This window comes from Pieris rapae, chromosome 20, assembly GCF_905147795.1.
Source record: "Pieris rapae chromosome 20, ilPieRapa1.1, whole genome shotgun sequence".
NCBI lineage: Eukaryota > Metazoa > Arthropoda > Insecta > Lepidoptera > Pieridae > Pieris > Pieris rapae.
In genome coordinates this window covers 6,468,616-6,485,536 of record NC_059528.1, presented here as the reverse complement: position 1 = coordinate 6,485,536, position 16,921 = coordinate 6,468,616, and the positions used below count along the sequence as shown (strand labels likewise).

The 16,921-nt window shown below is 32.8% G+C and overlaps 1 protein-coding gene across 3 annotated transcripts in view; it reads right to left on the bottom strand.

Annotated features, from left to right (window-relative positions):
- The window catches only part of LOC110995981 (transcription factor AP-2-epsilon), a 51,606-nt gene extending 34,685 nt beyond the window's left edge, over nt 1-16,921 (bottom strand). Inside the window, exons 1-2 of one of the 3 annotated variants that reach the window (XM_045632756.1) lie at nt 16,747-16,921; nt 3,206-3,317 (exon numbers count right to left, since the gene is read on the bottom strand). In XM_045632756.1, the coding sequence (XP_045488712.1) occupies nt 3,206-3,265 (60 nt within the window). In that variant the 5' untranslated portion in view covers nt 3,266-3,317; nt 16,747-16,921. Of the gene's footprint in view, nt 1-468; nt 1,270-3,205; nt 3,318-16,746 lie in introns of those variants that run through there. The other 2 variants (XM_022263450.2, XM_022263448.2) reach the window with 2 other exon arrangements.

Below are 16,921 nucleotides of genomic sequence, written 5' to 3'. Positions count from 1 at the left end.
GGACATTCTCAAGAGGCTCATGAGGGCTCGCGAGTGCGTTGCATTTTAAGAATTGGTGCACTCTTTTCTTGTAGCCCCCTTAGCCGAGTTAGTCCGGAAATATTTCAGTGGGCAGCTGGTTCCACATAGTGGTGGTGCGCGCCAGAAACTGCCTTAAAAACCCTCAATTGTATTTTAAAATACTACTGAATTAATTAAAAATAGAAATGGTTATAAAAGCTGAGTTATATCTGTTAAATTAAAATCACTAAAATATTAATTTGTAGTAACTGTTGAAAAACGTATCATTATATAAAAATAAAGCGTTGATCGACATTTTGATTATTTTCAATAAATACTTAAATGAATTTGTGTATGTAAAATTACGTGTAATAACTAGATTTTTTAGCCCAAGGTACTTCTTGGGTAGCAGGAATGTGTGAGTCTGGTTAAATAACCTTTTTAAAAGTAAACTAGAATGCTACTTACTTCCCCATCACCGTTCAAATACTCAAAATCTTCAACACCGTTCGTATCACAGTTTTCCATCAAACTATCGTTAAACTTCGATAGATTGTCACCCGATTTGTCATTAATTTTAATTTTTTTCACAATACATTCGTTATCTGGATTTCTTAATTCCAGTCGAATTGTTTTATCTATGCTCACTTTGTCTATGACTTCAATTGATATCGAATGTCTTTTTAAATCAATTTTAGATTTTTCAATTTTGTCTTTCTTTTTTAAATCTGTGAAGCAAATTTCGTTAACTGAATTTTGCTCCATCATGTTAACATTCGCCTCGTTAATTTTGGTCATCTTCGCTTTTTATTCCTTGCCTCGAATCTAATTGGTCACATTGTATAGAATCTATTGTCGGTTTAACACAGCGTAAATCATCAGATCATTATCTGTGACCGTTCCAACCACTGTGTCGTGATCTTTTATGGAATCTAATTTAGTTTCAAATGAGGCTCAAACAGTCTGGCCGTAATACAAACTGAATAACGTGAACTTTTACACGATTATTGTATCATTACGTGAGAATTCTATTCCACGATGACTTTGTTGTCTTTATCTAACACTGCTCTCACTCTAATGATGTTATTGTTTACCCGTTATTGATATTTGAAATTGCTTCCAATTTATGCACAGATAAACAACGTATTGTAATAGAACACTGGCACAAAACACAAATAAAAAAAACTTTTTCAATTACAGGATAAAAAGAATTCGATATTCAAATTTCCCGCGTCGCGGCACACGTGAGCGTGCGTCGCTCGAGGCTATCACATGGAGTGGCCCATTGCAGAGTGCTTGCTTGATTTGGATTTTCATAGTACACGCAAAACTTGAAGTGGTGAAAGCTCTCGGAGCTTTTGGCCGCGGCTGTCCGATAAGGTTTTACTGCTCTTAAAGTTTAAATATAGCTTTTGCTGTTAGTAATATTCGATTAAGTTTCGTACTCCATAATAGTTTTATTATAGCTTCTAATTCTTAATTTTCGTGATATGTTTACTACTTTCGATTGAGTGATTAATATTGTATTAAAAGAAACTAAAATATATCTTTTATTAGCCAAAACTTATTTCTAATACAAACAGCGATTCTTACTTTGAATATGAATTAATATATCAGACGAATATTTCATAAGACTATTGGGTGTATAGCCGGCCCCCGTCATAAGACAAGAGACGAGAAAACTGGTTCTATAGTAGTGTTGCGAGACAAAAAATGCCTTTAGACGATGGCACGTACTTAGTAGTATTTTACATATACGTAAAAACTCGACCAAGTCCGCGAATCTATAACACTGTCTCTTAATACATCCAGTTTGAATGTTATGTGTTAGGGTTGTCACAAAGTACCTAAGGTTTAAAATAAAAGTATTTCATCTCTGAGGATTATGTAAACATTTAACTAGCTCGTATTATTAGATCTAACTAAGTGAATGGCGTGTCAAAGCAGAACATATATAGGTAATCTTTCTATTAGAAAAACTATCAACAAACAGATATAGAAATATAGGTCTCAGACCTAAAAGTTAGTAAATTCGTTGTTAATCCAGTTGGCTATGGATTAAATCTAAAGGTAGGAGTTGAATTATTGACCAGCCCCAAGGTTGCAGTGGCAACGTCGAGTAGAAACTTTGTGGTAGGTAATTTTAAAACAAAATAAAGATGCCAGCCCTAGCAAGTAGGTAACACTTCGCGTGTGAAGATAATTATTTAAAATTTCAAGTTGTGGATTTGAGTACAAAATGATTTATCGATTTTACTAAACGAAGTATTATAATATAAATATTGATTAATTTATATTTATTACTTATAAGCAATGAGTTTGATGACGAGCTATCTAATTTTGAAGGGATTTTAAACATGTTTTAAGGCAATTATTAATATAAATATACAATATATTTATAACTTTAAAGTACAACTGAATAACTGGGAGAATTTCCTGTGTGAAAACTGTTCGCATAGCATAATAACTTTACAATTTCTAATAATAATAATGTTTTAAAAAAAAGCGTGGTACTTTGTGAACCCATCTTGACCCTTCATGCCTTATTGACATGTCAAAAGCATGTCAAATAGTGTCAATACTTATGACACCTACACGATGGTTAAGTGTTTTGGCTCTGTTTTAATTTATAGCGCCATTAGTATATTTGATCGGTGGCATTGTTGATTTTAACGGTTTCGTCTCAGGTTGAGTGGGCTTAAGCTTTTATTGTAGTCTTAAAAAGTTCAGGTATATTAAATGTGTCATAAATGTGGTACTGTAGTTTCTATAACCAAAACCATAGAGTTTATCTATAGCCTTTGGAGACCCGAGAATCGGGGCAGATATTTATTTTAAAGTAATGTCTAAATTGTTGTAAAATTTTAAGTAATAATAATATAAATTGCTATTGTGTTGGAATTTTGCATAGCATATTATAATTTTCTTTTGTAATCTAGTGCTGCCATCTCTATTCTCGGAATAGTACTATCAAGAAAAGTAGAACAGTTTAACATATTGCATGAACTAACTAGAGGGCGCCTTATACAAAATATTTGCATTCATTATATTAATATTAGACTACTTAAATTAATTTCTATTATAAAGTTGCAACTTAAAATTATTTATAAAAAGAATAATATTATTTAAAACATAATTTATGAAGTTACTACCAAAATTTTATCTTTAAAAGCGACATCTATGATCGAGTAGCCATGCAACTTACCCAAGTGGCGTTGCTATCGTTCGAAACTGCTTGAAACGTGGGCACACAACGGAAAGTCATTTTGAAAATATTTCCTATAGACTAACATGAAGTAGACGGTTTCTGTTCACAGCTTACCTAGAACAAAACAAAATACTTACTTAGTGATCTTGTATACGGGCAATTGTTTTATTTGGTTTAAGTTATAGCAACGACAAAATATATATAATCCTTTATCTCTGAACCCCATTCTAATAGAGATTAGTACTCTAATAATCTTCATCATCATCGAAGTAAAATATGATATCCCACCCGTAACACCTTCTTCCTTCAACCACTGCGGCAGCGTTTTTAAGGCAGTGTTTACCGCGTACAATCCCAATGTAGAACCAACTTCCCACCAATGTACTTCCGAACCAATTTCACCTAGGATCCAAGAAAATAGCATACCATTTCTTAAGGACTGATTTGATCACCAAACTCCAAAAAAGTACATTGTTTCTTTCCATTTTGCGTCATCATTTTTTGCAGTTGGAAGAATAGAAAAAATATTTGGTGGAGTTGAGTAGTTTATGTAGGTTTACATTTTGATAGATCGAAACACGATTTAAACTTCGCTTGATAAATAAATCTAAAGATAGCAAATTTCAAAGTGTCAACTTTGAATTCATTTTATGCCGAAAATTTATACAGAACATGATTTTGAAACTTACACGATATATTTTATCGCAAGTAATCCATTTCAGAAAAACGGTAACGCAGAACCCTCTGGCAATGTGTCTATGGTTATCACTTAATACCTGATGAGCCTCCTGCCCGTTTGTACCCTGTCACATAAAAAAAACTTATGTACGATAGCGTAAAATATTTCTAAGAAAACTGTTAGATTATATGATTTCATACTTTTTGACGTGACAACGTCTTATAATTCGATGGAGCCGGGTGCACGCACGAAAAAATATGATTCATGCGGCGTTACCTCGCTCTGAGGCGTTCCATTTAAGGCTTAAAGTGCCAGCGAGAGCACGGAAGAAGCGACAAAGAGGCACAATCGGCGTTCGGCAGGGTTCGTTCAATAAAAAAATTGGTATAATTGTATTTGTTCCCCTCACCTCCTTCTCTATATCCATACAAAATATCTATCAAACAAAAAAATTTTAAAAATGCAGTGTGAAACTGACTGGAAGATTTCGAGCCATAATGGTGACCATATGGCCGATCGTTCGGATTTTTATACTTAATCTATGTAATTGTACCACTATCTTAGCAAATAAATGATTTCTTTCTAAAAAACGGTTCATCGTAAACGGTTTTGACTGAATGTAGAACTGGAAAACATTTTATTAGGTCAATATTAACGAATAATACATAACACCTATTTTTTCCAATAATCCAATAATTTAATAAGTTCTAAATCAATGCTGATTAAACAAAGATATACTGAAATCAATTGAAATAGATACTTATTTATTACTAGACTTAATGGTAAAACGCATAAAAGCTAATGACAAGCCAATCGTACAAGACAATATTTCACCAGTTTAATTAGACCACAAAAACCACTTCCTTCATTAATATTCAGTTACCTAACCTTTTCCTCAACCAAATGGACCAGTCGGAACAAAATAATATTACAAATTTTATTTTTACATCATTGTATCTTATGGTTTACAAAATAGAGTTTATATTTCTTTATATATCTACAAATATCTTTATGCTTGGGTAATAGGGTTTGTGACGTACGACATTCAATCTTAGGCGCAGACATCCATCATGCGACCACGCCCTCTCGTGGCGTTTCGACAACAGAGTTTAAACGCTGCTTAATGATTAAAATCTTGCGTTTAAAAGCTTTCTGTTATTCTATATTTGAAATTTTGATAGGCATTTTTTAATTTGAGTTAACGGAATTGTGATATAATTAGAATATGTTGCCAACTTCAATAATTAAGAACTATAAATATAAATTATCTTATAGTAGTCCTTATCAGTCACGTCTTGAAAATTAATAGAGATAAATAAATCTTTATCTATTACTAACTAACTAAAAATATATAATATAGATATCTCTCTATAGTCGATAGCTCATCTCTGTGTTGTGGTCAGCAAGGAAACATGTTTTTCCATCGGTTTCTCTCCAAAGCCTCTCTCATAACATTGTACAATTTTGAGGACGATGAATCTATCAATTGATTCCTCCATCTGGTTGGTAAATGGAACGGATTTCTCAGGATGATAGGGAATACGTATCAGTCTGATTTTGGTTTTGATATCAATTCCAGATTTTCCAGATGTTGCCTCAACGTGTCATGGAATTTTTAGCCATGCCGATTCGCCTTTTAATAGCGGGGACAGTGCTGCCGTCGTAAGAGATTTATGATAAATATATATAAATCTCGGATCAATTATGAAATACGAAAATAAATTAATTTACATAAAATTGATTTATATGACCTCTGGGCTATCAAGCTTTTGTGCATAGTTACAATTTTATAAATAAAGTTTGAATATGGCCACAATGGTGACATCGATAAGTTTAAACCGATTTGTGCCTCTATAATCTATGAAACTTAAACAACTTGTAACATTAAAAAAACAAATTACTGGCAATTTACCAAAGCAATTTAAAAAAAGAAGGCGGTGCTGGAATGTTGGAACGAGGCTACCAATTTATAATACGCACTCGGGGATGTTTTTAAAATTCACCATTATTCCTTTAAAAATAGAATACAGTTTTCATTTTTAAAAAATTCACTTATAGCTTTCTTAAAACCGTGTAACTACTGACTTCCGTTTTTACATAAATTAAAAGCGTAGACAGGAGCTTAATCGAAGTAAAGAATGTTGAAATCTAATGTTACTCCGTTAATTGGTTTTAACAGGATTTTTATTTTATTTTTAATAAATACCATACTTATTATAAAACATATTCTTTCGTTTTTAAAATTAGGTGGACATAGGCAATAAGAGGTTGTGGCTTCCAGCTATACTGTATCTGCTCTCAGATCAAGCGACGCAAGTGGAAATGGATAAGCAATACACTCCGAAGATATCCCAAACATATACCAAGCAAGCACTTGATTGGAACCCGCTAGGAAAGTGGTAGCGTGGCCAAGCAAACCTGGCAACGCACAACGTATTTTTTCCCTAACGCGACGAAAGAAGTACCTAAAACTTCAAATATTTAATATAATATTTAGTTACACATAAAAGACATATTTTGCAGTTTGAGAGCAGTATTGGCCTGGTAGCTTGAGCGTGCCATTCTTATCTCTCAGGTCGTAGATTCGATTCCCGACTGTGCACCAATGACTTACTCTATTTAACATTCATTCAAACGGTGAAGGAAAACCTCGTAAGGAAACCAGACTTAGGCCCAAAAAGTCGACGACGTGTGTCAAGCACAGAGCCGATCACCAACTTGTCTATTAGCTTAGATCATGAAACAGATACATTAATCTGTGGGCCCAATCCAAAGAGGTTGTAGTGCCACTGATTTTATTCTATATTCAAAAACAATTTGTTTGTTGTGTGCTCTATAGGTACTTTGAACTAAAATAAAAGTGAAGTTAAATTTCGAACGAGTTCGCCAAACAAGTCTCGCCCGAGGCGTGGCACGAGCGTCTAGAAATCTCTAAATAATTGTTCATAAAAATGATGTGTTGTAAACTTTATAGAGAATTGTTGACGCATTTAAATGACGCACTTTTTAGTCTAGAACTTGTAGATGAAATAACGTAAGATTACTTGAAGTAGGATTTTTTACTTGTACATTGGAGGAACTATTTAATAATACAAGAAAAAAAATGTGAGCCGTCACGGGACGCCTGGTAGATGTGAAACATCGACATTATTTTGTAAAAGTAATATGCAGAAAAGAACAGAGTGTGATAGGAACCAGGTAAATATGTCATAATGATAAAATAAAATATAACGATTTTTTTCCAGATAACGATGACTAAGTATTTGTTGAATAAACATTATTTTCATTAAATATTTTTAATGTGAAATTTACTACTGCATTTAGACTGTACCTTGTTTGACGTGTATATCATATAGCGTGGCGACGCGTCGCCACGGCATGCGTCGCCACGCCAGAAATCGGTTTTACGTGCGGCTATAGATGTTTCACATCAAAAAATTAAGCTCCCGTCTCACCTATAGGTTCAGATGTAGTTTTTTCTCAAATTTTGATTTTGTTTTCTTTGGAGTAGAGACTCTTGTCTTGTGGTTCAAGAGACACGAAGACTGGTTAGAACAGGTGTCCCCAGAGCTGGTCCCCGCTTAACCAATAAGTATCGCGAGTATATTGCTATGCCTTTTATTAATAATTTCTATTAATTTTCATGTGTGCCCTTTTGCCCCAGTACTGAACATATACATTCATGCATACATGTATATGGTAATGCCGACTAATATTAATAATACATACTAATTGATAAAAAATGCTTATAAAAAATTAATAAATATATCTTATCAAACGCTTCGTTAAAAAGAAAGCTAAATCGTGACCGGCGCACGCGCAGCCGTAACACGGTAACCGTGTAATTAGTTTACAAGCCTCGACCCATGACTTCGTTTGTAAGTATAGTCTTTATTGATACGTGGTAAAAATTGAACTTCTGAGATAATAAGAGAATGGAATTAGTGTTATTCTCAAAACTGGGTGTTGTGTTCAGTACATTGTGAGCAATGGTGTATAAAAGATATATAAAATCTTGATATACAGACAATATTAATGAATTGTATGTTAGACTATTAAAAAAATAAATTAAAAATTGAAATTTTACAACATGAAAATGAGGGTATGTCACGTACATACCCTCATTTTCATACGTGAATTACTCACTTTCACACCATAACAAAGCCGAATTATTTATTATTATATTTAAAAATTCCTTTCGTAAGGAAACTTTTGTATACCGGTATTATTAAAATAAATTAAACAACTTATAATGATGATTTACTTAATCGTTGTGTTAAGTAGACGGTAAGTAGTTATAGGGCACTTGTTTATAGTAGATATAAGATAGGCTATGTAAGGATAGTTAGTTATAAAGTACCAGTGCTGGATAGCTTCGAAATATGGTGCTGAAGTCAGTGTTCATGAGCTCCACGTGTCTCCAGGCGACATCATCATGTTAAGGGAGGCTATCGAAATCGGCTGAATATATTGAAATAAAAATGAGGCTATCTGAGTTAATTAAAATAATAATTGAACATAGAATAATCTTAATTAAAATGATTTGGAATTTGAATATCAGTTGTGTTTCGTTAACAATTTCCTAGTGATTAGCTAAATCCTATTATTTATATTTCGGGATCAATAGAACGTTGTGTTTTAACATAGGGACTAAGTCTAAGGTGGGACCAGTGGCTTAGCATTTTTTTATAATAATACCATACTACTCTTGCCATTGATTAAAGGGACATTTTCTTTTTCATGAACATGATCAAAAATGCTTAGGTAACACTGCTCTATAATATATATGGAAAGGATAGATAATATCGTGGTAGTTATGGGTACTAATGCGTTTATACATTTATTTACAAAATATATATTTTTCTATTAAGTATGAAGATAACTGTCAAGCTACCACGATGTACTGTTTTAAATAAAATAAACAACCTTAAATTGCATGACGGCACTTTCCGATAGACTAAAAAGGCTGTAATTGTGATTATATTGCCAATTCGTCTTAGGACTTTGTGTTGGAAGCGTTTTAAAACCAAGCCTCTTTATAATAAATAAATATAATACTTTTAAAGTATTAAAAGTCACGTTCAATGAACTGTGAAGGTTAATAGACAAAAAATAGACTATAGAGTAGGATGGCTAGTCTATTATCATAATTGATGGTTGTAAATATGGAGGTGTCATGGTTTCCGGTCCACAGATAAAATGTCGATATATGATCTATGATTCAACTGACAGGTCACTTAAAACTATTGTTATTTCATTATTTTTATATTGTCTAAGCTTTGAAATGCTTATGTGTAATTAAGGTAAATTTATTTCTCGATATATTGTTTAAATAATATTATAATAGATAGTTCGATATTTTTATGATTGTGAAACGTGGAAGGTGATTAAAGACATCTAGCACGGACTTCAAGTCTTCGTCAACCGCTGTCTTCGCCGTTCTGGGTAAATATTGGCTCTAGAAAATCTCATTAGCCAGCAGATCAAGCGACGCAAGTGGAAATGGATAGGCTCATACACTCTGAAGAGAATTCCAATCATATCCCCAAGCAGGTGCTTGATTGGAACCAGCAGGGAAAGCGGAAGCGTAGCCGTTTCTAGCAAACCATAATAGTGAAATACGAGACTCAAGAGTGAATGCGTCCACAGTGAGTTGTAGACTCTCTGCCCATTCTAGGGCTTATAAGACATTAAATCATAGATATTTTGTGAAGTTATTATGATACTCAATGATAATACTGATTTATTGGACAGCAAATTTGACATAATATTAATCTTATTAAAAGTAGTATCTTTTTGTAATTACAAGTAGTGATAATTTTTAAACTGAGGTTTTTATGTAGTATACAAATCGCTGTTCTGGTTGGTTGACAGTGTTTCTGTGTTAACTGACTTTTATGTTCCTTATTACATAATATTTTTAAATAAAATATGACGTAAAACTCTTCTGTGTGAAGTGACGTACAGAGCGTTCTTTATTAACATACAACAATGATTTATTTCGTGAGCAGTGCACATGTCCATAATAAAAGTAAAACAAGATTCGTGTTCGAAATTCAAAACATTTAAATTACATGTTATTGGCTACCGTGCTGCGATTCCATTTCCAAATTCCAACCGAAAGTTGTAATTATGCGTTCCTGATTCGCTCATCCAGTTCAGTGTTGCCAGAATTAAAATCCTAATGCACGAGAGATAATCGTGAGAATGGATTTGGGAATTTTCTGTGTTGGTAGGTCGAAGGAAGGGTGGTCCTTTATAATTGACCTTTATAATATAGTATATATAAAAAGCTAAATTAACGTAATTCATAATAGTTTAAAGTATAGTATAAGTACAGTATTTTAACGTCAATAAAACAGGAAAGATTTAAATAAAAATAAAATGATATCTTCAATAGTCAGTTTAATTAAATCCTGTTCGCAATTTAAAATGATAATTATTATAAACTGCAGTGATATTTATGTAATTAAAACGAGATAATTCGAACGGTTGCTACGACACGCTGAGAGCTCGCACTTCGAAAAAGGAACAACCGAACTGTCAGCGCTGACAGAGAATGAGAAATGTTGCCAGCAACAAAAAAACACCATTCATAAACTCGCATTTAGAAATTAGTTTATTTTAATTACTCGCTCCGTATTGTTGTATTAATTATTGAACGTATTGGACATATTTTATTGTCTTTGTGTGACGTGATTTATACGTGTATTTGAATTTTAATTTAGACGAGTTTTAATGGGGTACGCTTGAATGGATTCTAATTAGGTGAAACAAGCTGAATTTGAATAATGTCAGATATAAATTCGGGTTCAAGAACGGGCTATCGCCGGCACAATACCTCTAAATTGCCTTACAAAAAAATGGACGATGAAAAATGATTTGATTTATACGTATTAATAACGATGGAAATTGCGGTTTTATAAACTAGAAATGTTGAGTACGGCCTTTAAGGAGATTGATCAATTATGGAAATAACCTCAAAATAATAATCAATAGCTTGGTTCGCCTTAGCTTTGTAAGACGTCATAAAAATGTATAAGTTCACAGTAGTCATATTGGGTACATTATGTATTTAATATTATATATTTTATTTGTTATTGTAAGGATAATGTAAATAGTAACGAGTAAGATATCTGTAAGGCCGTAGCTAGGTGAATCTGTGATCAGTCCGCCATCGTCACTCGACCATTTACGTATATATTTATATTTATCTGTGCCTGTGGAAAATTAAATAATAAAAGAGGAATTAATAAAGGAGGGCTTCTCTCATTTAAGGGGTTCAAGCGTGGTACGCATAATTAAAACTTTATTAATGTGTGTTTATATATATTTGACATATACGCTTGTCTTGAACAATAGTTACTATCTAACTTTGTCTGTAATTTATAATTTTGCGTCAAAATAATATATGTTAATGCGACTTTTAAAAAGTATTTATCTGCTGTACTTACCAAAAGTCAAAGTCAAAATAACTTTATTCAAAATCTAGTACTTTATATTTATTCAACATTTATAATTTAATTATGAATTTGTAGAACAATATTGCATAATCTACATAAAGATTAGTGAAGATTCTAAACTTTTTCTAAACTGTATTTTAATTATAAAAAACTAGATCTTGTAATGGGCGGGGCATATGACATTTAAATTTTCCAATACTTAATAATAAATACCTTGAATCTTATACGATCAGTATCTATTTACGAACTATATATAACTAACTAAAAAAAATATACAACTAAAAACTATAAAATATAATTTAAGAACACAATCTTGGTACTTGATAACCCAATAGAATTATTATGATATTTTAGTATTGGAAACTTAAAAATAAACTAACTAAATACTAAGTCTAAATACGGTATACCTAACGTGACCAGACTGTCCCTTTTTCCAATTACGAGTCCCGGTGTCCCCGAAATGAACTGTGGCACGCAAGATTGTCTCGTTTCATGAAACAACGTGACAATTTGAGCAGCAGTTTATACAAAAATCGTCGAGTTTAATTCTTATTTGAAATCGTCACCAGCATATTAAAACAATTGATCTTCTGATAAATAAAAATATAACCAAACATTTTGTAATTTGTAACTTTAAATAAATTACTTTAAAAAAGTGTTTAAACCAATGTCCCGTTTTGAGTCGAAAACTAAATGGTCATTTTAGGTAGGTATACCGCCTATTCGCCCATATTAAAAATGTCATGTCAGAAAGTCTCGTTCAAAAATCGCGAATAGTGGAAACTGCGTGGTCCCAAACGTAATTATTTAATTCCTGTCAAAACAACACGTCACGCCTACAAAGAATCCGCACTTAATTGATTTGTCACGACCGAAGCATAGAATTCTGCAATGGCAACACCGCTCCCGTTTCAAATTCGAAATTCGAAATTAATGGCGAATTTGACAGCAAGCTTATTGTGCGCCTAATTTAAATCCTATCAGCGATGACAGGGCCTTAATGGAACCGCGTTTTAATCCTTTTCATTATTTTTTAATTTCCTTTATGGCAATGTCAAATTGCTCTTTTTTATGTATTTTAATCGTTCATAATAAATTGAAAATGTTCCGAACTCATTAACGTTCAATTTAAATAGTTACTGTACAGCGGCCTGAGTAAAGAAATACAATAATTCATCGAAGCAATAATTCATATTTTTATAATAAAAATAATATTAATCAAAAAGTTATAATACCTTTATCATTCATTTGTTTATAACTAGATATAACTTAAGAAGTCTCTTAAACATATGTAAAAAGTACTGTGTAAATATATCTTACCGAAACGCACATAATATGTTAAAATGCTCTTTTATACTTCACAAAGGCATATGTTACTTGAAAGAGTTCTCAAAGATAAAAACATGCATTTTAGTTATAAACCATCTGTTTATTGAACAGTAGACTATTTGCATATGTTTAGTTAACATAATCTGTGCTTGTCAAACGTCAACTTTGGCATTAGTTTACCTCACCTATCGTTTTTTCGCACAATGAAAAATCAATTTATACCACCCGGTTGTACCGCTGCCATTACTTAAGCATAGTTAAATATTAGAATTAGCGTTAATCAAGTAAATTATAAGCATAAAAACATGTTTTAAAGATAATTTATGGCATATAGAATTAATAATGATAGATCACTTTATAGTAATTTAAATAACGATTGCACGTCCATTATCATTAGCATACAAAATATCATTTATCTATTCTCATTGACGGATCACAGCAAGCCTTTGGTCGGTATAAACAAAAAAGATTTCTTTGATAGTGTGTGGGATACACTTCATACTGCAAGTCTGAAAGCGGTGGCTTATGAGTACTCAGAACTTGGAAACACCGCGCCAGATACAATATATTCGTATTGCAGCCGTAGATTATAGATGTCGCTACAACTAATTGCCATGAATTAATATTGCAAAAGGATCTATGGCAGGGTAATATTATTTATTTATTATGTATTTTATTTTTATACAACAGGGGGCAAACGGGCAGGAGGCTCAACTGATGTGAAGTGATACCGCCGCCCACGGACACTCTCAATGCCAGAGGGCTCGCGAGTGCCGGCCGGCCTTTTAAGAATTGGTACGCTCTTTTCTTGAAGAACCCTAGATCGAATTACTTCGGAAATACTTCAGTGGGCAGCTGGTTCCACTAAGTGGTGGTGCGCGGAAAAAACTATATAAATAAGGCCTACTATGCAAAAGAAACACATTTTCCATAAATCGATCATCGGACTTTTTGCCAATCGTATTAAGTCAATTCAAAATCATTGAAATCATCGCTCTATTGTTCCCGGGTGTTCGGCTTTAAATAATAGAGGATTATAGTATTACTTTAACCATTCGCTTACAACAATAGAATATAATGAAATATTATATTATATGTAACGAATAAATGCAACGTAACAGTCAAAGAGAGTGCCTACCCCTAGCTATACTCTCGGGAGTAACTCTGACGATTTAGAAAATCGCCACGCTTATAAAACTAAGAAAGCCTGAGAGAGCAAAATGTACAGTCAATCACAATATTATGGAAGTAATTACACACACAAATACATAACACACACATCTCTCTCATATTAGTGAAGCTGTAAGAGTGCAGTATAGGCCTTCAGCGTGCGACTCGTCTTTAAGGTAGTAGTAGTAGTAGAGGTTCGAGTCCTGGCTGTGCACCAATGGACTTTCTGTCTATGCGTATTACGCTCGAAAGGTGAAGGTAAAGATGGTGAAGAAGCGGCCTTACCTTAGACCCAAAAAAAGGACGGCGTGTGTCAGCAACCTGCTAATAGGATCTACCTATACATTTGAGGCCTAAAACTAAAAAGGTTGTGGCACCACTGATTTACTTATTTATTATTACTAAGCCTTTATTTCTAAGGGCCAACTCGGTCCTATTTGTTTCGAAGGGTGTCCCTATAATTTGCTCCACAATTAGCTATAGCAAGTTTTTGTCTGCTCTGTATATAATTACGGGCTGTCAGAGTTTAAACGCTCGGTTTGTTGGTGAAAATAATAATATTAACGGCCAGAAAGGTTATCTATTCACGTGTTTAAAGTTTTATTATCTGTGAATCTTACGATTGTCTATGATTCGAACGAATTCATAGACAATCGTAAGATCTTTTCTTTTCTTGTTCCGTTAGCGTCGTGTAAAGATGTGTGATCACTTTGCATCTTCTCTCATTTACCATGGAGAGTATTGAGAATTGTTCGGATGATTACCTGCAGTTAAGTTTCATCTTTGGACGTTGATTATACGAAATTCCACCCGTATCACCGGCGTTCCACAACTGAGCGTTTTTTATATCAGTTTTTGCCGCGCACCAGCTATGTGCAACCAGCTGCCCACTGCAGTATTTCCGAACCAATTTGACTTAGGGTCCTTCAAGAAAGGAGCGTATCAATTCGTTTAAGCACGGCAACGCACACGTGAGACTCTGGCATTGAGAGCGTTTATTGGCGGTAGTATCATTTAACACCAGATGAGCCTTCTCCCCGATGGTCCCTGTTCTCTAATAATAAGAATAATAAACGCTTATGAAATATTAAATACAATAATGTTATTTACTGAATCTTAGTCAAATGGTCCACCTCTGAGGTCATTCTGGTTTCGACCGTGGACCAATGAATTCTCAATGTGCTCAAACACTTCCTACGGTGTAGCTAACGCGACGAATACAGCATTGTCTAAATTCTAAAGGTAATTTGGACAAATGAAAGTCGCCCAAAAGCAATGCTTTATTAACACACAAAATTCCTTTTTATCCAATTATCAAACAAACAAAAGTTCAATCAAAATACTATATTATTTTCACAAACGACATTTGTCAAACATATACACGTGTTTTTTAATTACATATCTTTTTAATTTAATGGTTGCAGTCAGTTATTTCGAAGAAAGATTTGTATGTATTGTAACACACTCAAATTACTGGGACGAGTGAACTATTAGAACTATAAAATATTTCACAAATATATTAAATAGGACTGGTTAGTCCTTATTAACTTCAATATTATATGTAATAATTATTATTATTTCCTTGAAGCGGACATTAAAAGCGGATTTATAAATAGATTTATGTATTCTATAAACTAGATTTTTTTAAATTGTATGTCTTTATTGTTTTCTGTAATTTTTATTTTTGTCCTTAGTAGATATTTATTTTTATTTTTCTCTAGTAGGTTTGCCTGGAATAGATAGCTAGTTACAGATAAGACACGTTAGAACTCGAAAATTTATGTTATACAAATTATTATAGCCTATTTATAACTGTAAATAGTTTAGTGAAATGCATTAATCTTTTGAGACTTCCTATCTTGTCGCTTTATATAGTATACATAAAGAAATACATACTAAAGCTAATATTACTTATGTATAATAAAATTATTTACCAATCATGATTGTTTCACTCTTTTATGTGTGTGCAATAAAATATTTATTAACATTTATTTTTACTTTGAAGCCACTCAAATTTGAGAAATGTCAAAAGCCTTTTAGTCTGTTTTAATGTTCGTTCGATTGAATATTCAATGGTTAAAACAGCATCGGAATTTAACTTTTTTTTGCCTGAATTTTCATCTTTATCTGCATTTTATTTACAAACACCAAATAACCAAATCGTTTATAATAACTATAATTGTTTTAATTGTTAAAAATTAAAATTAATAATAAACGTGTGTGCTATAACAAACTTGTAATTTACATTAGTGTGTCTCTTATACGTAAATAGACTGTCTTCCCAACCATTTCTTTACCTATTTATTATAATACATTACTTCAAATAAAAAATATATAAAATATTAAATAACACAAGATTTATAATGCTAATTTTCTTGGTAAGTAGGCGGATCACCGATCAGTGCCTTTGATCATTAGGCTAAAGTTAATATTCAGAAATGACGAGGATTTAAGAGCAGAAATAGTCGACTGTCTAAGTATGACATTATCGTATTCACAAACATGGTTATTGTCACTATGAAAAGGCGTATTCTTTTAATTATTAATTGAACCTAGGACTTAGATGTTGACCACGTCCCAAACTAAGCCAACGATTCTTCCATGTCAACCTAAGCGAAAGATATTTGTTTGTCTATTTCTTACCGCTTGTTAAATCTATTTAAGTATTTTCATTATTATATTTATTTGTTGTATTTTTCCCTCATTTGGATACGATAGATAATAATTTTGTACATCTATAAAAAAATAACACAGCACAGAACACACTTAAAACCCGTTTAAAATCGCTAAGAATTTTTTTTTTAATTGTCACATGATAATCTATAACTCGAAACTCTTACATGGCAACACTTTCAAACATGCAAATAAAACCAGCTCCTTATAAACAGAATGCATACCTCACGATGACACTGCATATATAGATTCATGCCTATGTCTAGTATAAGGCAAACATATCACAGCACACAGAGTTTATCACAATGACTCAACACCACAGCACATCGCATCGATCGTACTGCCTCAGGCACAGAATCACGCGTAGAAAATGTAATAATAATCGTCCATCCCGCAGGC